Source organism: Fusarium phalaenopsidis (assembly GCF_050370095.1).
Source record: "Fusarium phalaenopsidis strain FUZ10S chromosome Unknown contig_32286, whole genome shotgun sequence".
In the NCBI taxonomy this organism is placed as follows: Eukaryota; Fungi; Ascomycota; class Sordariomycetes; order Hypocreales; family Nectriaceae; genus Fusarium; species Fusarium phalaenopsidis.
Genome location: NW_028145413.1, coordinates 1,864,570 through 1,886,744, shown reverse-complemented (window position 1 = coordinate 1,886,744; position 22,175 = coordinate 1,864,570). Strand labels below are relative to the sequence as shown.

General features: G+C 54.5%; 6 protein-coding genes across 6 annotated transcripts; 2 read left to right on the top strand and 4 right to left on the bottom strand.

Moving 5' to 3' along the window:
* Positions 1-105: 105 nt before the first annotated feature.
* Positions 106-2,016, bottom strand: LRP88_02910 (AFG1-like ATPase-domain-containing protein; the record flags this gene model as incomplete). Its single annotated transcript, XM_083239545.1, has 1 exon — positions 106-2,016. The coding sequence occupies one exon, from the start codon at positions 2,014-2,016 to the stop codon at positions 106-108; it is 1,911 nt and encodes a 636-aa protein (XP_083104675.1).
* A 1,145-nt stretch (positions 2,017-3,161) lies between these two features.
* LRP88_02909 (Nup133 N terminal like-domain-containing protein) lies at positions 3,162-7,485 on the top strand (the record flags this gene model as incomplete). Its single annotated transcript, XM_083239544.1, has 4 exons — positions 3,162-3,503; positions 3,558-3,627; positions 3,686-7,078; positions 7,133-7,485. 4 exons carry the CDS (start codon positions 3,162-3,164, stop codon positions 7,483-7,485), a joined length of 4,158 nt encoding a protein of 1,385 aa, XP_083104674.1.
* Positions 7,486-8,512: 1,027 nt separating this feature from the next.
* LRP88_02908 (translation initiation factor eIF2 subunit beta) lies at positions 8,513-9,977 on the bottom strand (the record flags this gene model as incomplete). Its single annotated transcript, XM_083239543.1, has 3 exons — positions 8,513-8,682; positions 8,736-9,552; positions 9,963-9,977. The coding sequence occupies 3 exons, from the start codon at positions 9,975-9,977 to the stop codon at positions 8,513-8,515; spliced, it is 1,002 nt and encodes a 333-aa protein (XP_083104673.1).
* Positions 9,978-10,780: 803 nt separating this feature from the next.
* Positions 10,781-11,174, top strand: LRP88_02907 (uncharacterized protein; the record flags this gene model as incomplete). The annotated part of the gene is made up of 2 exons (XM_083239542.1): positions 10,781-11,009; positions 11,071-11,174. The coding sequence occupies 2 exons, from the start codon at positions 10,781-10,783 to the stop codon at positions 11,172-11,174; spliced, it is 333 nt and encodes a 110-aa protein (XP_083104672.1).
* Positions 11,175-11,856: 682 nt separating this feature from the next.
* Positions 11,857-12,378, bottom strand: LRP88_02906 (marvel domain-containing protein; the record flags this gene model as incomplete). The annotated part of the gene is made up of 1 exon (XM_083239541.1): positions 11,857-12,378. The coding sequence occupies one exon, from the start codon at positions 12,376-12,378 to the stop codon at positions 11,857-11,859; it is 522 nt and encodes a 173-aa protein (XP_083104671.1).
* Positions 12,379-19,888: 7,510 nt separating this feature from the next.
* Positions 19,889-20,338, bottom strand: LRP88_02905 (uncharacterized protein; the record flags this gene model as incomplete). The annotated part of the gene is made up of 1 exon (XM_083239540.1): positions 19,889-20,338. One exon carries the CDS (start codon positions 20,336-20,338, stop codon positions 19,889-19,891), a length of 450 nt encoding a protein of 149 aa, XP_083104670.1.
* Between the last annotated feature and the right edge of the window lie 1,837 nt (positions 20,339-22,175).

Here is a 22,175-nt window from a genome sequence, read left to right as displayed (position 1 = left end):
ATCTCTGTTGCTTTTCTTGCATGTCTTGCATTATATATATCGTGTTATATGTATCCGACGTGCTTCTCCTATTTACGCCCTCAGACCATGAGACGTTGAGTCGTTCTACGGACTCTTTTCGTTCTCAGTCTTTAACTGCTCCACGCTCCATTTCGATAACCCAGCCATCTCGTCAACCTCTAAGCTCTCCCCCATTCCCTCGCCCATGCTGAGCCTGCTGGCACCAATCTGGTGATCAATGCGCTGAGAGACAGGACCGCCCTCCCAGTGTCGAGCGTCGACGGGGAGAGGCTGCCACCATTCTCCCGTCCTCGCGTGCCACTGTGCGCTGCACAACTCCCAGAGGCGAGAGATGGCGCGCTTGTATGCGAAGCGCTCGTCTTCTCCGGTGAAGGCGCTTGTGTTGCTGAAGTTGACGGGCTTCTTCTGCAACCCAAAGTCCGAGTCTTGGTCTGGGTCGTAGGATGATGTGCTCGACTTGGTGTCGTAGTAGGCGACGTTGGGTCGGAAGGGAGACATCTGGTCCTGGTAGACTTCGGCGATGGTCTCAGAGTATAGATCATCAGGTTCATCAGAGTTCCCAGTTTTGCCGGATGTCGAGCTTTTCTTCTTGGGGAAGAACAGAGTGTCTGGTGGGTTCCGAGCCCTGATGATCAGCTTGCACCGAGCCTCGTACAAGGCATCCAAAAGTGTAATGAACCGCCTGGCTTCGTTCTTCTTCTCGTGTGTCAGAATCGGAACGTTGTCGATGATGAAGGTGTGGTATGTGGAAGCCATTGTGATGTAGTCGGCAGGCCCAAAGGACTCAGCAAGCCTCTCGAAATCCCAGTATACATATCCGTTGTAATGCTGAGGAGTCTTGATCTCTCTGCCGTACACGACTACGCTCGATGGCTCCCAGGGCAATGGCTCAGGCCCAGTCCATGTAAGTGCTGCTTGTATCCGCTGCTGCCAAGAGCCATCTTCGTCAGTCGACAGGTAGTAGTTGACCGGTTTCTTGATGGCTTGGTCGGGCTTGTCTTGAACGACCTCCTCCACTGTTGCCGGTTCGCCCTCCATAGCGTCTCCGGCCAAAGTCACAGGCGCTTCGGTCTCCTCTCTCCTCCGCCAGTCTCGAGCCCCCTCCATCTGCCAGAAGTCACACCTGGCCTTCAACACCTCGAGGAAGTTGGCAAAATCGCTGGTTGACCCGTACAGCTCACCTCGAGCCCGGACCGAAGCACCGAAGAACTTGCGGATGAGGCCCTTGGATGGGGCAGGCGTATAGTCAACACCAGTAGCGTTCTGAAGCTCTTCCGGCATTCGGTTTGAAGATGCGATGAGGACGCCGCCCAACTGGAAAAATGCAATAAACAGGTGGTTGAGGATCTTGCTGGCGGCCCTGTCTGGGAGTTGGAACTCGTCAAGGAACAGAATGGGAGATTCGTCGACGAGTTTCTTGGCTACCCATAAGATAGAATGATCGCTCTCGCTATTTGAATTTCCGAAATGTGATTTCCGATGGTGTTCAAGTTGTGAAATGATGTAGAGCATAAAGGTGTTGAAGTGCCATCTCCGCTTTCGCTCTGTGGGGAGGCCATCGGCAAGCAAGTCGAGAAGCATCGACTTTCCAGTGCCTACTTCGCCTGACAGAAACAGTCCCTTGGGAGAGTCAATCTCAATAGCAGTCTCATGGTTGGTGAGAACCCGAGTCAACGCCAGGCTCTCTCTCCCCTCTGGTGTTGTTAGGAGATGCTTGAAGAGCGGGTTGCGCCATATTGAGTGATTCCGGAGCGCGAGAATGTTGCCGTCGTCTTCATCTTGGTCATTTTTCGGCTCAGTGAGACGAGCCACCTCTCTTAGCCTCTGACGATACTCAGCCTGGGGTGAGTAGTCCTTGATGCGGTGGTAGATCTTTTGTAAGTGCCAGGCGAGACGATGCTGAGCCGGGTCCGGGGCGTAGAGACCAGCCGCCACGCGAGTCTGATACTTGACCAGCGGATCAGTGATAACGACGGCGGTCGAGAAGCGCCTCATGTTTCAAGGCCGGTTTTGTCAGAGGTGAGTTATTTGATCTGCGGTTTGCCTGGCCAAGGTAGACATGGCTTGAGGGCCCCGGAACCCCCTCCGAAAACGTGATCGGTTAGATCCGGATTGGGAAATCAGGAACAAGAGGACGGTTAGTCCATTCAGTTGGTGACGAGTCCAGGAGGAGATTGGACGTTGATCGGTGTTATCGACTTGGAGTTGTGAGGCGAATGAAGCGTCCAGCGTTGTAACTGGCTGATATTGTCAATTATAGGCCCGAGGTTATCAGATCTTGAATGCGGCGGCATACATCATAGATTGTGTTTAGGCCAAGGTCGGACAATTAATCCGAGGGTCCTAGGGACAGTCACATAAGAAGAAAGAATTCAGCTTGCCCTACCTAGACATAACAAGCCTCAAATGAAAGAAAGTAGCCAAGCCAATGCCCAACAAGAGTTGCCTCTCGATCTCAAGTGAATGCACTGGATGAATCAATCGCTGACGGCTTGTCGGTTTTATTGCTGACTTGAGGTATCGATGAGCCGAAAGTACGCAGGGATCTGTCAACCAGAAGCCTTACCCAGCCTCAGCTCCGACTAAGGCAAGGTACCGCAAGCTCAGAGGTACCTCCGCACAGAGGCTCTTCACCACGCGATCTGGGGTGGGGCAGAGGCTGAAAGATACCGGCTCTGGTTGGTACGTGCGCGACTGAGCAACGGGAGCTTTCAAGGGGCTTCCAGGCATTGCCAGCTCAGCGCAGCATCTCTAGTACCTCCCCAAGAGGCACTCAAGACCGCTTCCGGCCAATCAGAGCGCGCCAGACCTCACTGTAGCTAGGCGACCGCCCTGTTCTACCCCGTACTGGGTTGCTATTCGATTGGCTCCTGGTACACGCTTCGTCACTACAGTGCCTTCTAAGGCTCATCCCAGTTTTCCATCGACTTTTTAGCTCCCCATCATTCAAAGTCACCGCTCACAACGATCACGGTCCTTGTCACGGTCATCCTCACGCGGCGAAATGCCTCTATGATCACGAGGCTGATTCCATCGCCATCTCCCTCGACACGTCCCGCGCCGCACTCAACCGCGACATCCTCATTTCACGACATCGATACTCACCTATAGACGAAGACCCTGTTCGCGATCCGCCCAAAATGTTTTCCCCGTCTGTCGCCGAAGGTGGCCCGGCGACGGCGACTCGTTCACGCCGCCGCCAGCGCCCCTTGAGCTCCGAGAATCTCGCACAGCAGCCAAAGGCGAAGCGACCGCGGATCCCGCTGACGGAGCAGACTTTTGTCAATCCTGACGTCCCGCAGCAGCAGCAGGAGATGATCGAGGTCAAGACCGACAAGGTCGCGACTCTGCCTACGAAAAACAACAACATCGAACCCGCCGAGAGCCTCAGCCCCGTCCTGCGCAAGGAATTGAATGTCCGTGCCAAAAAGGCCAAGCATGGCGACCGTGCTGCCAACAAAGGCGATGGCAGTCTTGTTTTGGTAAGGACCAGACTATTGTTCTCTTGACGCCTCCAAGCTGATCATCCTGTATAGACAAGTACAAATGCATATGTAGTCAGCAAGCTTCCAGCTCTTCCTGATAAAACGCGCGGTGACTGGTCAGGTAGGTTTTTGCATCGCCAGCACCTTGCTCGAGTATCTGCTCACTCTCGTCGTCATAGGAAACCAAACCGCCGACATCTTTTCCTCTGGTTATGCCCTTAGCCTTTACCCTGCCCACGCCCTCGTTTGGCCCTACACCTCGACGTCGCAATCCCCCGAAACCTTCACATTTCAACTACCTTCAGCATCTAGACCGAACGATCCTCTTCCTGTAGGATGCCTGGTGTCACCCTCCGCCGCGTCGACGGAACCCGGCCTGGTCGTGGTCATGGCCGGGAGCGGCAAGGTCGTCTATTGGGAGTCCATCTCGAGCGCAGCTACCTTTGCCTTCATCAAGAAGGATCGTTCTGGTGTCGAGTACACGATTTCGGGAATGCAATCCGGAGAAACGGTCGTCGCTATTACCAACGCCGAATCCGCTGGCTTCATTCTTACCTTCAATTCTGGACGCCTCGCGTACATGAACGTGCGCGACAGCTATGGACGACCATCCATCTCGGTCCAGTTCTTGCGCAGCAGCCTCTCACCCACGTCCAGCGGAATTTTTGGCAGCATCCGACATGCCTTTTCGCACCTGTCACTTAAGGGAGACATTGCGGCAGTCCGCGCCGACCGATCTGCGCGCATGGGCGAGAGGAATATTGTGGCGCTGACCGGAAAGGGACGCCTTCATGCCTGGAGAGTTCATCGAGGAGGACACAACGAAATCATTGGGGAGGCAGATGTACGCGAGAGCATTATCGATGCGCTCCAAGAAGCCGACCCCGCCTCTCGAGAGTTTCCTCAAGAGTCTTTCGAGGCGATTGACTTGACCTACGTCCCCAAGGGTCTGGAGGCCAAGTACCATGACTTGAGCAGATTGAGCGAGGCCATGGCAACTGACGACACTTCGGTGCAACATCTTCTGATCCTCGTCAGCCTAACCCAGCGAAGCACAGCCCGCTATGCCCTGGTTGAGGCTATTCTGACCCCTAGAGATTGCCAAATCGGCATGGTCCGTCCTATCACCTCCTACACTTCCCCGATATCATTCTCCGACATCACGCCTGCGACACGACCCCGTCTATACCTCCCTCGCCCGGCGCTGGTCGCCTTCATTGTCTTTGACCGCGCAACCGTCATTGCATCAATCGCTATCCCACCACAATCCCCCGACTCCCAGCTTCAATCCGACAGCCACGTACTCCCCGCATCCTTCGAAGACGTTGTTGACTTCCGCGAAGACGATGTACACGAAATCATTGGTTCTGGGTTTGAGGAGATGGCTGCGGTGTCGAGCCACGACGACAACCGACTACATCGTCCCAAGACCAAGAACCCGGCAGTGGTTCTGATGGTTCGGGGCGCTGGTGTGGTTCGAATCGTGACGACTGACGTGGACAAGTTTGCTAGTGACCAGCCACCAAAGGTGTCGGCAAAGAGCAAGCTTGAGCAGGCAGTCTTCTTTGGCGTGAAGCAAGACAACCCTCTGATCTTCGACGGTCGACAAGAAATCAAGTTCTCCAACAAGGAGGTTGCCCAAGCTGCTCTTGAGATCAGCCACGAGATCTTGAGCTCAAGCACACCATTTATCTCAACCCTACCGGCTTCCCTGGAGGACAACCTACGCGCCAGATCGAATGCGCTCGAGAGGTTGATGTCTCAGCTCAGAATCTTTGGAGCAGACCTTGACCGTAAGACGCGATGGAACCTGCTCTACAATGCTGAGAAGATGCATGTGGCTATTCTGCTCTGGAAGCGTCACGAAGCTTTCACTGCAGCTCGTCCTCCACAAGACAAGAAGAGTCTCATCGGCTCGATAGTCGAGTTTATTCACCAGGACCAGAAGCACAACCCCGTTGCTAAGATTGGTGAGGTTGACCGAGTCCGCCACTGGTTCATCAACGATGTCTTCCGTCTCGAACTCTTTGTTGCTTGGGCGTACGAGGTGATCAAAACCCTGTACAAAGATCACCTGCTCGACGATGCCAAGGTCAACGTTATGATTTACGAAGCCATCCAGGTCAACACCTGCACGCACGTCGCTGCTCTCGATTTCCGAAAGAACAATCTCAGTTTCTACGGACTAGGATTCGAAGAACTCCGCATGGGTATTCTACGCGACGGTTACGAGGATCTTCCTGAGCCTTGGACTGGCTGCCACTATGTCGCAAACAACCTCAAGCGCCTCGTTGATCTCTCGGACCAATGGGTTATGAAGCACCTGAGCGCAGACGAGTCTGCCAAGGGATCAAACCAGCCAGACCCCAAGATCATCGCCAAGATCTTTGAGGAGCTCCCTACCGTCACCGATGGAATGCTCACCTCTGTTCTAGAATATGCCCGTTGGGCTTCGACAACTCCCGATCAGAAGACCATGTCCCAGCACTTTGTCAAGGTCTATCAGACAGACCGATTCGAAAAGCCCCTTGCCTTGGCGCGATCAGGAAAGTGGGAAGAGGGTGCGACTATCGCGGAGAAGCATGAATGCCTTCGCGCATTGTCGGTCATCTTGCTGGATCACATTCAAGAACTCGAAGTTCGACTCGCTGAGCCTGGAATTTCTATGTTGGAAGCGCAAAACCTTAAGCGGCTTAGGGAGAGCAAGAAGGCCAAGTTGGAGAGTAGCTTTTCCAACTATGGCCAGGCCTTTGCCTTCCCAGCGTACGAATTCCTTCTTCAGAAGCACGGTGTTGAGTCTGTTCTGGAGTTCGACTTGGATAAACTGGGCTTCAAGACACAGTTCCTCCGCAGCAAGCCAGAACTGGCACGAATCTCATGGATCAATGACGTGACCCAGGAGAACGATGTTGGCCACGGCGCCGATACTCTTGTGGACCTGGCTCTCACCAAGGAGCAACAGGTGTGGAACAAGAAGATCGAGTTGAGTCTTGGAAAGCTGGCTCTTCTGGCCGAGATGGAACAGAAGGAGCTCAGCAACAACACCTTCAAAGTCAACTCTGACGAGGCGCGTGTTGACGAGAAGCTCAAGAAGGTTGACAAGGAGTTGATCGCTATCAAGATTCAAGATCAACTCTACAACCAGATCCTTCCCAGCACATACGATGCCGTGGATGATGCTGCTGCCCTCAACTTTGCGATGGAGGTTCATAGCATGAATATTCCTCGCCGTCAGAAGGCACAGCATCAGATCTTTGAGGACGGCATCAAGCGCCTCCTCAAGCACGAGGCTCTGGACGCCATGACCCTCATCGACTTGCTCACCCTGGTCTCACTCAGGCCCGAGTCGCGAGAGGAGACTGCTCATCCGTTCTGGCTGGCCCTCAAGGTGGCTGAGAGCAGCTGCCACCGTGACGAGGTGAAAGAGGCCAAGAGGCTCATCTGGAGGCGGCTCTTTATCCGTGACGACTGGGCCAAGATCAATGATACCCAGCTAAAGGATGACCGCGAGGTGGTGGAGAGGCTGGCAGATACCGAGCTGTATGCCATGTTCGTGGACTGCATCAATTTCCGTAAGTCGAATCCCTGGTTTTTTGGCTATAGAATTGTTACTAACGTATGTACAGAGGATGCACGAGAGCCCTTCCGGTCCCTGTCACCCCAGGAGGCCCTGGGTTCCTTCACTGAGAACCTGGACCGCCGGTTCCGTGACTTTGATACTTCGTTCCGGGCGAAGTTGATTGATGCTATGAAATATGAGGATAAGCTCCTTCATCAGTACATCGAGAAGAACAGGCTTAACGAATGGGCTCGCACCACCCTTGAGGCTGCCCGGGCTGAAGTCGACAGTAACATGGACGACGCAACCAAGAGCGCCGCCGCTCCTCTGGTTCTCGAGGGTGACTCCAAGGCTGGCTCTCTCTTTGAGAACGCTGGCAAGCCCAACGGACTGGCTGGAGGAACCTCCATCTTTGCCTAGACTCGAACTCAGAGAGGTGGCATTTCATTCCCTTGTCTCATCTTCTACAACTATTCACGGCGTGTACTATAAACCAACGGCGCCCACGAACCCAAGGCGGGCTGCCCACGACATCAGCACAACAGGCGTACACTCATATCACTTTCGGACCTACTCCTCCTGGACCTTGAACACAAGCTACAAGCAAACATACACGTGTGCAGAAAAAAAAAGGAAGGGGGGGGGGTACTTTGGATTGGCGGGGAGAAACAAAGTGGTATGGTCTTTCTGCGTTCAGGGAGGGGGAAAGCATATGTCTTGTTAACTTTGATCCCTTTTTCTTCTTTCATGTTAAAGTAAAGTCTTGCGGGAAGGGGGAGGTTGAATGGTAGCATCCATCGTTTTCTTTTTGATTTTGGGAATGGGGGGTAGGGGTTTACTGGCTTTACTCGCCTCCTTGGGGTGAGAAAGGAAAGCGGGCTTTTTTCTCGCTGTGTTGATAATAAAAAAAGAGATTCACGCTGAGCATGCTGGCTGTTGGCATGCGGTTCAACTATTTTATCCGTTACTTTGGCTGTGATTGTTTTGACATATGATGGTCAGAAACTGGATTCTTATAATATCACACGGAGACTCGATGGACAGCAATCCATATTCAGTGACAGCACTTGATGCAATCTTGATCATTTCGGCATTATGTACATAACCCATACGCCACATCATAACCCCGGCACCCGATTCCATCCTGTATCGGGTCCGACATCACTCCTTTTTGAACCCCCAGCCAAGACCATATCATGCGGGGAGGGAGGGAGGCAGCTCTGCAGGCGATGCCCGATCCAAAAACCCGAAATTCATACTCATCCTCATTCGGCCACAAACCGGAGCCAGCTCGGCCGGGGGATAGACAGAGATGGGCTCCAGCTACGCAGCCGCGATATAGCACCGCCAAGATTCGCACGTAGCCGCCCGCGCCCACAGGGCAGAGGACAGCCTGTCGAGCGCGGATGGGGCAGAAAGGAAGGGAAACGAAGAAACGCGGGGCTGCTTAACCCTGCATCTTTCTTCGCTTGCCGACCTGGGCGGAGAAACCAGTCTTGATGGCAGTGACACTTCGTCGGGAACCGCAGTTGTTGCAGGTGATGAAGTACAGACGGTTCTCTCCCTTGTTGAGCTCTGTGTCGGGGGACTTGCAGGTCTTGCAGGTGACGTATTCGACTAGGGAGCATGTGAGCAATGGGGCCAAGAATCAAGAAGGCTCATAGACTTACTGATGTATTTTCGGACAACGTTCTCAATCTGCTTCTGCTGGAAACGACCCTTGATAACCAGTCTTCGGCTACCGTCGACGGAACCGCTGGTACCCAACTCGGCAAACAGGTAGGCGGTGACGTGCTCCTCGGTTCGCTTCATGCGCTTGCAGATATCGGCAATGTTGGCAAAGACGGTTTTTCGGTTGCCTTCGCGCATGCATTGGGGAGGGGGGATCTTGTAGCTCTTGGTGCCGCTGAGGGCGTGGTCGGGGTTCTTCTGGGCGAGCTGGCTGAAGAAGCGCTGGAGCAGCATGCTGTAGCCAATCGACTTGGTCTCGTCGTGGGCCCAGATGCCGGTGCCCTCGTTCATGTCACCCTCCTCCACCACCTCCTCGGTGGGCTCGTCGTCCTCCTTCTCGAGAGCCTCGAGCTGCTCGGTGAACTTGTCCTTCTCGACCTTGGAGGTCTTCTTCTTCTTCTTCTTCTTGAGGGTCAGGTCGAGACCGCCATCCTCGGCGGGGGCGGCATCATCCTCGGCGGCGGGGGCGGGGGCGGCGTCGTCCTCGGCCTTGACCTTCTTCTTCTTCTTCTTCTTGAGCAGGGAGAGGTCGAGGCCGCCGTCCTCGGCCGGGGGGAGCTCCTCGGCGGCTGGGGGTTGGGAATCAGTAAAGGATTCAAGGGCGGCAGAGAGCGGCGGCGTACGAGGCGTGTGGGACTGGGCCGTGTCCTTCGTTTCGTCGGTAGCGTTGACCATGGTCACGGAGCCGTCAGCGTCGACTACGACTTGCTCGTCGGTAAAGGCGACTGATTTGCGGGATTTGCGTTCGGGAAGAGCCTGTAAAGCAAGAGAAGGAGAATTCACGTTAGTATAGATCGCGGTGGAGGTGGAGAGTGGATGTGGTGAGGTTTGGTTGTGTCGTGGTGAAAGACAAAGGTTGGTGGAGAGTGGCGGTTTTGAAAATGTGACTCAGTGGAATCAAGTCATAAATGCCAATGTCAACCCGTCGGCTCTCCCCCCAGAAATTGGTGCAGAACAGTACGGAGGTACTTTCGCACTTGGTGTGTGCAGTTGCAGTGAGTGGGCAGCAAAACGCAGAGTGCAGTGACGGTGGGGTAAAGCTGATAGGGCGCTGGGTTTTTTTTTTGGAGGGGTAGAAAGCCCAGAGAGGACAGCCCTTGGGGCTTTGACTCGGGTGCTGGCGCTTGCATGGATGGAACTGGAAGGATATGGGCGTTGTAACTCACCACCTCGCCATCCATGGTTGCGTTGCGTGAGGCTGCTGCGCGCTGCTGTGCTGTTTCTGCGGCTGGCGGCAGTTGTTCCGGATTTTTGGTTGTGGTTGCGGTTGCGGTTGTGGTGGTTGTCGCAGCCGGTCTTGTTTCTTTCTGGCCTGGCCTGGTTCAGATGGTGGATTTGAGCGACTGTCACGAGTGTCGTCTGATCGCTGACTTGTTGCGCGCCGTCGCTGCCGTCGCTCAGAGCGTCTTGGGTGAAGCTTGTTGCGGGTTTATGAGTGCAAAGGGAAGTGAGTCGAACGTCATGGGCGGGCCGGGTGAGCCAGATACCTTAGGTACCTATCTTCAGCGAGGCGCAAGCAGGCCGGCCTGCGATAGTGTCACGCGCTATATCACGTGATGTCGGACCTCGGAGCCAATCACTTCAGTGAGGTACTACTGGCAGCTCCTCCAGCTAGCTCCGGCCCCGATGCGACTCCGGCCGTTGACGACTCCTCGGCTGTGACACGGGCATCTCTTTGCGCAATACCTTCCAAGTTCTCGTTTCGTCGTGTCTCAAGCATTTCGGGACTCGTACCAGCTTTGTTTGAAACGGCACCTCCGCAAAGTTGCTTCCCTGTAGCTTTGCTTGGCTCATGACCAAGGAGCTAGCAAGCTACCATCGTCCGAAGCAACCCGTGATCCGAAAGCCCGCCCACCCTCAACCATCGTAGCTCACCTCGACACGGCCTTGACATCTTCATTCCTTCGACCGCAATCCTCGCTTGCGTCGATCTTCGGATATACTCGATACGATCTCTCCCTCATCCCGGACCACAACCGCCAACATGCCCTCCACCGAATCCCTCGTCGACCTCCATGATGCGTCCATCATGGAGGACAAGGATGATCTCGACTCTCTCCCCTCTATATCCACGAGCGACATCTACTCTGACACATCCGACTCGGATGCTCAAGCAGAGTGGGAGCGCAGTCTTGAGCAGCTGCAGCTCATCTTGACCATGCTGGTCGTCCCTTGGATGGGCAAGTACTTTGGCCGGAAGTTTGCATACTGGAGTAGGTCCCCGATGGCTTCTACGACGACGATGAATAATATCACTAACCAAGTTCTTTCTAGGTTGGTCGCGGTACATGGAGTGGGTGCACAATGTCGACATCCGATGGACAAATAAGAAGGCCTTCAAGGCAGCGGGAGTTGTTGAAACAGCGGCCACGTTATAGACGACATGAGACCTTAAAAGATGAGGTCCTGCGCTGGGCGGTTTCAAAGTAATTCTCGCCTTGTCTGGAACATGCATGGCTTCGATACGGTGTTTAGGTATTGGTTGATATGGGTGCGGTTTAACAAATAGATGATTCGGAACTCTACATCCGTTGACCATGGCATTGCACGAAGCTCAGGGAATGGTCAAGGGCTTTTTATCATAGCCTTGATGCAGATATTGATACGGCTGATGGCATCCTATACCGGATAGTGACACATGAAAGCAGTCATAAAGTCAAATTTACTACATAATCATTACCCATCGTCCAACTCCTAGGCTGTGCATGCTTCTCTCCCGGCTTTTGTTACAAAAATTATCAACATGTAAAGATTCCTGCTATAATGAAGCACATCCAAAAGGCCTCGCTGCTTCTGGCATGCATGGCGCGATCCATCTCTCGTCCATCATGATGAGTGGTCCTGCTCATCTACCCTTTGGTGGGCGTCCATGCCCGTTCCGAGCAACCCCGGACCAGTGTGTCACCGAGTGCCTGCAGGCATGTCGTTCCCTAGCTAATTAAGCTGATCGATGATGGGTGCGTCAAGCATCCATGCTCGCTAGAGAATGCGCATGTATGTTCTTGGCGGCGCATCACTGTATTGTTGTTTGGCTGTCGTTGAGCCATCCATGTTGTTGGCTTAGACACCGATCTGGGACATGCTTGGCCTTGAGCCACGGATGGAGCCATATGTGTTGCGAACATCCCTAACGGTGAGGAACAGGCTGCCACAGAAGGATCCGAAGAGGAACCACATGAAGACGGTGCTGGCCTGGAGCTCACGACAACGCTTCTCGTCGCTGCCAGAACCCCACGCGATCCAGTCGCCTGGCAGAGCCTTGGGGTTGATGTCTCCGCAGTCCACAACACGCAGTTTTGCTGCAAGAACGATGGCGGCAATAAAGGTGAAGAGAACGACACTGCCGTCGAGGACCAGTTGTGCGACAGGCTTGTCGAGGACCGAAGCAAAGAATGAGCCGAGTCCAATAATAGAGACAATCCAACAGACAGCAGCGACGAACATGACAAAGTTGACGGCGGCAGTCGCGGTGCCAGCGGCATCAATGTTGGATGCGATTACGTTGCCGGTCACAGCTGTCAGGAGGAGTGTTATAAGTAGCTCGAATCCGCGAAGGATCATCTTGACGAGGTTGTACCGCATGATGGGCAACGGCTAGCAGGTTCGCAAGCTATAATGGGAGCTGTCAAGATGGCAACGGCAGCACTGGGGCTGCCAGAGTTTAGGGGCTGCAGGAATTCGAAAGGGTCGGGGTCACTTTGATGTGGTCGTTTCGGTGGTGTGTAGATGTAGTGGGCGAGCGATGACGTTGGTGAAGCTGGTGGTGATGATCGACAGCAAGCTATAACAATTGACGGTGATGGAGGAGCTCCCAAGAAAAGATGACGATGTAGCTAGTGAGGCTGCGACTCGATCGAAGGATGAATGTGGAGATGGTTTAACGGGATGATGGGGTTTGGGACTGGTAAATGACTTGTTGGTGATGGGATCGTGGTTGAGCGCCTGCGCATTGCCTGAGCAACCGTGGATAGCTTAAAATGGCAGTTGAGCCAGGGTCAGAAAGTGGAGGGGTTGAGGAGACCCGCGACCACGACTACTCTTTTATAACGCCTGGCTTCGCTTTCCATAAACTCATTTAAAAAAAGCCCCTCTCTGGAACTCTTTCGATCAGGCGCATTCTAAAACAGTCTTTGTTTCTCCATCTTGATTTTTTGTTCTGAAGAGAGGTTCCAGTTGACTCGGGATGGCCTCAGTTGTCTTGCGTGGCCAAACAGCACAAAGGCCGGCGAAAGGCCGCATGTCCGTTGGAAAAACAACAGGACTGCTCCTCGGCAATGCAACGATAGGCTGCCGTTACTTGGTGAACGTCTATGCATGCTTCCCTCTCGTAACCGCGCGCGCATTCGCATTCGCCGCGCAAGCTGCTGAGCCATTGCCTGAGATTTGACATGAGTTGATGTGCCCATGTGCCCCTCCACGCTCCTGCCCTCTCATGGATTGCGTTGGCAGGTGGACCAGCCAAACCCCGGGAATGACAATGACGGCGCTTGCTGAAGCCGCCCGCTCCTGCTCTACACCGCACCAGCAACAGGGGTCCCGTCCCTCCTTCCCTTCCCTCTGGGTTCCTCCTCCTCCCGCGCACAGAAGCCCCCTCCCCCTGCAAGTATGCCATCGATCCCGTGACCTCCTTCTCCATGGAACTTGAACCTCCATCCCAACAACTTGGCTACATTCCTCATCGTCCATACCTCCCATCTTCTAGAGGGCTTCGCAAGGCTTGATTAAGCCTTGGTCAAGCATTCGCCAAATGCTCTCGCACGGCCGTCGCCGGCGCCCCGCCGCAAATCCACTGAATCGAATTGCTCCCTCCCCCGGAAGAGGCACCAAACTCGCCAACTGCCGTGCGCCATCCATCTCGCTGGGTTTCGTCGAGCCCACGGACAGCTTCTCCCCTGTGTAACCATGCATACCTGCCTGCCTACTGTTCCTGCTATCCTCAACTTTCTCTTCCAATCACCTTGTCGACATCTTCGCGGCTCCCAGCCCTACCAGTGCCATCTCTCGACTCGGCCGGGTCGAGAATTGTCGTCAATGGAATGGGGTTGAAATGGCACAGCCCCCAAGCCTCCCCCACCAATGAGGCCCTATGGCATCCAATTCTCACGATCCCACGTCACCTCGCAAACTTTCTCCCGGATCCCTGGTTCGCTTCTCACGTTAAACTTCCATGGGAGGAACGAATCCGTCTAGACGGAACTTGCCTCCCGACCTGTCGGCTCCGGGTGTGTTGCGTGTGCTTGACATACGCAAGCCTCGCTCAGCTCGAGAGTTTCCCGTATCATTGCCTGCAGCTGTCAAGTCAACAAGCTTCAGGGCATCCAGCGACGGGTCCCGCGCTTTCCAGGAGACTTTGGCTCTAACTTTCCCATCCCCAGCTGAAGGCGCCTGTCACGATGATTAGGCTTTGGTGTATGTGCTGGATGGTTCGTCTGCCGGGTCGGCCGGAGCTCGCCCAGTCAACCTTATTGCTGTCCCCCAGCTCGGGTTGCGCCAGTCTCAAATTCCTGTCGCGGCTGCTTTGCCCCAGCTTGGCAGGCGAAACAACAGATCCTAAGATCAAGCATTTGAAACCGTGTGCCTGTTACCCGCGGCCCGTCACTCGAGTCAGGAACGCTGCAAAGAGTCCTTTGTGTCGTTGCCACAGGCCGCAATTCGACTCGGGGATCGACATCTTGATTGTGTCCCGTCTGCCGGATCGTGATGCCGATACTGGGCCGGGATCAAACTTCGCCCCGAGAATGGGGATGCGGTGAAGGATTGCAAGAGACGGTTTCACAGAAATGTCGGTCTGCGAATTCTCATTGTGGCTAGACAAGGCAATGTCAGAAGATACGCCCAGCTCGATTTGGCAGAGACAATGACGGCTCCATGACTTACATGGGCAACGCCCGTAATCTGTCTGGGCGCCATGCCTTACCCACACCATCCTCGTGTCCTCTTTGAGATGTCGCATCCCACATATCTAGAGGGTGCAGTGCTCACCGCTCCTGAGCCCCATTGGACATGATGACCCTTGTTGCAGCTGTCAGTGTCATCTCGTTCCCGCTCGAAATCGGAGTTGCTGGATAGATCCGCTGTCAGTGATGGACAGGGGTGTTGAAGAGCCTCATTAACTACAAGGGGTGTAACGTCGATGTCGAAATGTCTTGCAGAATCAACATCACGACAACTTCTTACATGGTCAAACACTTCAGAAACACCGACGTCACTCTTCACCGCTTCTCAACAAGACCCCAAGCGGGAACGCTTTCCACGTACCGAGCCACCGGCTCTTGCTCAAACTCTGTTCAAGATCCCCTTTGCCAGGAAACCAATGGCTGTCACCAGAATCGCCAACACGAGGCAGTCCACCCCGTCGGGTCCTCGCTCCCAGAGAGTCGGAATATTCACGCTCATCTCCACCATGCTGGGCGCAAACCTAAGCTGTGAAGCCTTCTCTGCCAAGGTTACGACCTTCCCTAACCCTCCGAGCCTCTTTTCCACCCTGTATGGTGCCTCGTATGCCATGTACCTGATACTTGGGCGCTTCTCGGTGCACACCCTCTGCGCCAATCTCTCGGTGATCGACCCAACAGCGCCGTGAATCGAACAATGCTTGTCTAGCGAAACGCTATTTGCCCACGCCCTTCTTCGCTTTCGCCTTCGCCTTTCGCCATGCCCTTTTGGACAATGCTTCGGGAAGTGGCACCACCGGCTTTGCCTAATGAGGCGACTTACGATGCCTCATCCGGAAGTGTTCTAGAAGCCAACGACCTTCCATGCCTGATTGCAAGATATTGCACGCCTCTCCACCTATTTGAGTTTCAACATGTTCAACTTACCGACTTTCTGGGCTACCCAAAAGAGTCACCGCCAGTTCAAGTTGGCACAGGGGTCCAAGAACCCGGTTCTGGATCGCGCAGAGAGGGTCCTGTGTCTGTTGGGAATGGCGTCACACTCAGGAAATCAGGAGAGATGGAGATCGAGGTCGTTCGCTGCCGTGTTTCATGTTGCAACGTCGCCGTAACGACGGCCTTACCAAGCCTCGGTGGAACACCAAAGCGCTTTAAGGCTGCTACAACAGGCAAGGCAATAAAGAAATGACAGAGCTGGCGCTGCCCGTTTGGTCGACGGCATCATGAGACGTACCCAAAGAGGCAACCTCCCCCCCATCCCCATGTGGAACACAAAGGGAGAGTCGACTCTAGGCCCGACCAAACGGTCAATAATCGAACCCATCCCGTAATGCCTCTGCTGCTATTGTCGTTGATTCTAAACCTGGGGGCGTGCGGTGACCAAAGCCCAAGGCCTTCCTGCATGAGCCCATCGTTTCAAAGTTTGGGCCAGTCTCTTGCCGCGGCAATCCAGGAACCTGCAATGCACGACGCCCCGTGATTGTCCAAAAGAGGAACCATTGACGGACCGTCATGATGAGCGAAACCCTGCCGCGACGCATGATGGCCCTTTTGGTCTTCGCTCCTCCCATGGCCTGGATATAAACTTTCAGGCGCAGGCGCCCTCAACGTCCTTTCTCCGACTCAAGGATGCTGTTTGGGCATTTGTGATAAGGGGCTGTCATCAAGCATTTGCATCAGCGGCTCGCCCACAAACTCTATCCGTTTCCCTTGCGTCCAAAACAGGGTCTCGAGAGGGGTGCTGGTCCAAGCACAACTCCTATTTGGGGTGCTGTTGCCGCATGATGCTGACACAAGGGCCGCGACTTGTGCAGCATGAAGCTATGATGCGTCGCTCACTCTGAACGAGGCCGTGATGGTGGCGGGACGTTATTGGAGACGGCGCTGTGTTTAACCAGTGCCTTCTGGCCAGTAGCAGCGGTGACTAGAGAAAGCTCCTAGTTGCCCTTCGAAAGGCTTGTCGACGCCTTGGCTCGCGATAGTCGAGGTAGTGCCTTGTCTAGGCTTCTCGCTGTCCTATTGCTGAGGGCAATGGGAAATGATCAACACTTGTGGAAGAGACCGAGCCGTCAGTTAGGCCAAAACACATACGAGGCACGCCGCACTCGATATCAAACGCTCTACCGGCATCCCATTCCTCTCGAGACCGTGCAGATCCCCCGCTATGATCACCGCGATTATTCCATAAGAGCATTACCCGTGGCGAAGCTATTGCCATGATATGCAGGCACATGTGACAGCTGTCTGCATCTGCGGTCATCTCGGGTCCGAGCTGCGAGTCTACAACGTTCCAGCCCGGTGCCATCGACCCTCCTTCAGCGGCTATCAGGCGCAAAAGCTCCGAGGGCTCCTGTAAGCGAGATGGGACGTCTGGAAAGCTTCGCAGTCCGAATTGTTTCGCCGGTACCGCTTTCTTGCGCTGCTCAGAATCACCCGATTTTTCGGTGCCGTGGGTGTTCTAGACGCGTTCCAAGACGTGACTTAGAGTTGGGCGGGCCCCGGGTCCCGTGATGAACGGGGGCGGCGCAACGGCGGGGCTGCCTCCGCCGATGTGGACTCGGCCGGAGCCCAAGGCTCGGGGGTCAGTCCTCGGAGGAGGACCGAATCTGAGCTTGTGGTGTGCGCACAAGCAAACGCCTCCAAAGAAGCAAGTGTCTGGAGAGGAGGGCCAGTTTACTGCCAAAGTCCATGTCGATCAATGCGATGCGACGGTGATGTGGTGTAGAGTTAGGCAACTGTCCGGATTCGGTCGATGGGGCTTACACTTGGACGTTGAGGATAGTGCCAGGTGGGTTGCAATTGCTCACAATGACAATTGCAACGAGGCCTCGTGGTGGAAATATCGCAAGATACACGTCATTGTGCGGATTTGACATGATGTGTAAACCCATTCTTGGAATGTCTTGAAACCAATTGAGAAGTAAACTCGAGATAGACAGTTGTCACGTGTTGTTAGAGTGTGATGTGATGCCCAACTCACCTCACCCTACCAATCATGCCAAACGTGGCATTTCAGTAAAGTCAAAAGATAAAAAAGTTGGCAGTCAAAGAGCGAGCAGGGTTAGGTCAGGCCAGCTGAGGCAGAAACAGTCCCAAGTCCAACGGCCGGAAGCATATTCACCATGGCATTCATCATCACTGGCAGGATTCAAAGCATGGGCATATATGTCATGTGATTTCATGTATTGCTCTATATGTGGTGCAGTGCTAATAATGTATAACAAATGCCAAAACAACGCTCTGTGGTATTTCTATAATACAACGATTCTTGGTAAATAAAAGGGGTGATGTGAAGTGAAGTGGTGCTATATGGGAGACAACCCAAGATGCCATGCAAGTCGTGAGCTAAGCCAAAAGAGGTAGTTCCCAGAGAGAAGCCAAAAAAAAAAATTTCATAATCGTGATGACAAGGGGGTGAAAGAAGAAGAGACAAGATTACTACAATTTCGACTCATCAATGCCTCGCCTCGTACAGTAGCCCCAGGCCCCATGTGATGCGGCGGGCGAAAAAAAGATGAGTTAAAAAAGAGGAAAATGACAAATGGGGAATCAAGAAGCGTTTCCTGCTTTCTGCCTGTGGGCGGAGAATGCCGTCGGGCCCCATCTCGTGTCAGTGGTCAGAACTTGGCAAGCAAAAACGAAGTCTGGTACCGCCGAGAGTTGATGGGGACGTGTATTTTTTTTTTTTTCCTTTGGTAGCATGATTTTTGTCAAGGCAAAGGCGGCTGCCGGCAGCGGCCAGAGAGTCAGTCCATCGGTCCAGCGCAGAGGCCATGCGACGATAAATGAGTCGTCGTGGCTTCGGCCTGATGGAATGTCTCAGAGTAGTATCGTGAGATAAGTTGAACATGCTTCGCCGTGTGATGATAGCAAGGTGTGATATAGTGGCAAGTCGGATGTACAGTATGTGATGCGTGAGAACCAGCACCAGCAGCCGGTCAAGCCAAGTCAAGGATCCCCTTCAGGGCTGAAGGTGAAGGTGAAGTGAAGTAGGGGCGGGGGCATGATGCGCGCCCAGGCTCATGGCCAGCAGCGCCGTCGCAAGAAACCTTGGGACGATGCGACGACACGACCACGAGTCAAGAAGGCGTGGGGCAGGCGGAGAGTCCTGACGAGCAGTTGAGACAGCCATTCGCTGTGTCTCTGTCGAGTCAAGGAAACAAAAAGCCCAGGGGCGACATGATCAGCCTCCAGCTTTCTCTTCAAGGGGAGACCCCCGTCTGAGGGTCCGTGGGACGAGACGACCGAGGAACCCGTGGTTTCGCAGCCCAGCCCTGTGAGAGATTGAAGGAAGGGAGCCGCAGGAAAAAGTAATCAGCCATCGGGACCAGGGCAAGAAAAGGGCCCCCAAAACCAAAACCAACCCAAAAGCGAGGGCACCCCTGTCCCTCCAAAAAAGGCAAATGCCGTCAGGGACGCTTGGGACTGGGGCCACACGACACGGACGGCGGGGCGCCATGCGGATGATGCGGTGGCAGCCCCACTCAACGAACGGGCCCGGGAACCGGGGGTCTGCCGTGCAAGTGCTTGGTTGTTGGAGGGGGGGAGGGTCCAGGACAAGACAGTAAGTTCAGTAGCCGCGGAGTAGAGAGAGCATCAAACAGGGTTCTTTCTGGCAGTGCTCTCTCACACTGCGCGCTACAGTGCCATGACTCCGCTCCGCATGACTTGGTAGTGCTGTGTAATAAGTCATGAGAGGTTGGCGCGCAAATTAGTAACAGACCAGACGTATCTGTTCCGTCCGTCCTATTGCCGCGGATATCCTCTGTTCTGCGTTTTGTTGTCTTGGCAGCCCACTATCCTCATCCTCCATAGTGGGGGTTGCTTTTGTCTGCGGCCTGCGGTGAAACTAGCTTGAGCCCTTGGGTTTCAGCTATCGCTTCTTGGCCATCGTGGACGTGGCAGGCAACCGGAAAGTCGGGCATGAATTCCTAAGGAGGTTGGACTGGATGGCTTGTGGCGGCGGAGGCGAGCAGGGTGGTGGTTGAGCTGGCGACGTTGGTGTATAACAGGTGCATGTGGCGGGTGATATAGACGGCCGAGGCGTCATATGGTTGAGCAACAAGAAAAAAAGCAGGTTGAATCGTTTTGGGTCCTCAAAATGGGCCGGTTATGCAAGAACAAGTTCGTGAAAAGGGAGCGCAGTAGCGCACGGGATGGGGAGGGTTGCCATGTGTAGACGGGATCCTAGCGGGCGATCAAGCGTGGGTGTTGTCCCAGTATCGCTTCCGGGCCTTCACCGCCGTCTTATCACCGGTAAACCGGTGCTGGAAGAAGTTGAAGACGGCAAACTCGTCTCTGCTCATGACGTACGAGTCGGGATGGGCCTGGACCTTGGCCCAGATCTGGGCGAGGGCGGCCTCGAGGATCTTGCTGATGGTTGGGTCTGAGGAGCCGTCGGGGCTCTCGCGGGCAATCTCGAGGGCCTGGGCGACACTGGCATCCTGCTGGGAGCGGGCGTTGACGGCGGCAGCGGCGGCCATGGCAGCGGTGGTGGCCGAGTCAAGGGTTGGCGGAGGGCTGATGTTGGCAAAGTTGAAGTAGGGGATCTCGGAGTGAGGGTGCTGTCGTGGCGAAGAGTCGGAACGGTAGGGCATATAGTAGTAAGGCTGCTGGGACTGGAATTCCTGGGGGGCGATGGACAACATGGTAGGACTTGTATGTCTAATATAAGCCGGCGAGGAGGATGGGGTTGGGGTTGATGCAGGCGAGTCGCGCATGTATCAGCGAGATTTCCAGGCTAGGAGCTGGAAATAGAGCCGTGCAAAGAAGTGGGGAGACAGGATGGGAGGATGGGGAAGGGGAGGGGGGCGGCGAGTGGCTCGGGTGGGTTGACAGGCTGTGATGATGATGATGATGCCTGCTCGAGATCTGGGACAACGTCTCAAGTGGATCGAAGGACGACAGGGGGCACGAGGGAAAAGGATAATTTGGATGGGCGGGCTCTGTCCGGCTCGGGGATTTTGAGTTGGCGGATGTCTTACACCGACACCAGCGCACCAAAATGAGGATAGGATGGCGATGCTTTGGAGGCTTGGGGCTTGGAGGACGAGGGTCCTGATCCTGGTCCTGGTTCTGGTCCCGGTCGTTGATCCTGGTCGATTTCTCTGTAGCCCTGGTTCAAGGCCTTGCCCTTGCTCTGTTCTGGGTGTCTTTTTCCTTTCTCGTCTGGTTGATTGGTGACGAGGGGCAGCAGGGATGGAGCTTTTTGTACGAGCGGGTCGTTTTGTGTGTGCGTGTATATCCGTATGTGTGTGTGTATGTATGTGTGTGTAGACAGAGGTTGATGATTGTCGTTGGGCAGATGATGTAAACAAAAAGTCCAAAATGTTTCCAAATGACAAGGATGCCGGGGACCGATGCAGATCAATTGCGCAGCAGAAAAGGACGAGCGAGCACTGGTAAAGATGCTATGCTATGCTGATGCTGATGCTGGTCGAAGGTGATGAGGATAGCTCAAGCGAATGCTGACCCAGGAGTTCGGAGCAAACGGCTTTGCTTTATACCCAGCATAACGACTGACCCAAGAACCAGCATGACGGAACGGGGTCTCGGCTTCAGGAGCGACAAGCTCCCAACCGTCGAGCTTGTAGTGCCGGCACAAAACAACTTACTTTGTCGTCTACCTCTTGCCTCTTCCTCTCTCTTCGTCCACCCTTCACCGCGTCGCCAGCGTAGAGTCTCTGGCCCTATGCCGCTGGCTTTTCCACTTTTTTTTTTCTCCTGAGCCGCCGCCTCCGCCGCCATAGGTCATCGCCATCGCCGCCCCGGGGCGCGAGGTTTGACCGCAGGGGCGTGTGTGTGTGTACGCGCCTGTGTGTGAATAGACGCTCTTCCAAAAGTGGTGCAAAGCGGAATGGCGCAGAGGGGGCAGCAGGATGGAGAATGGGAGAGTAGAAAAAAAAAGGGACCACAATCAAATCAAACCAGGGGGTGCGACCCAAAGTCAAATTCACAGGCTCAAGGTCGTGAGTACAAGTGTCGGGGAACTTTGGGTGTATGATGGACAGTTTTGGTCTGTTTTTGAGTTTGGATTTCTCCTTCGGGCGTAAAGGGAGTGTCACCAACAGACCGTGGGGCCTGGAAAAGGTATTGGGCCAGCCAAACAAGGCCTACACCACAAGACTCTGCTCCGTACCGTATGTACGCGCGCGCAACAGGAGGGCGGGCCCAGCGAGAAGGAAAAGCGACGATGCCAAAGTCTATTTGCACCGGGCGGCCAGATCAACAAGCTTCAAGCTTGGCCCCCCATGAGATGAGCCCTGGTTTGGTCCGGCCTGACCCGGTCCTGTGAGGCATTCTCTGTGGTCCAGCACATGAAGAAAGGGTGCGAAACGAACAGCAAAGCCCCCCCCCTGGTCGGGGTAGATCTGCTCGGGATCTGAAGGGGGAAACGGTGGCGCGAAACAACACGCTTCGCATCTCTGACCCGCCTGGGATATCTCGATAAAGCAGTCACCGGTTCCTCTTTTGGTGACACGGGCT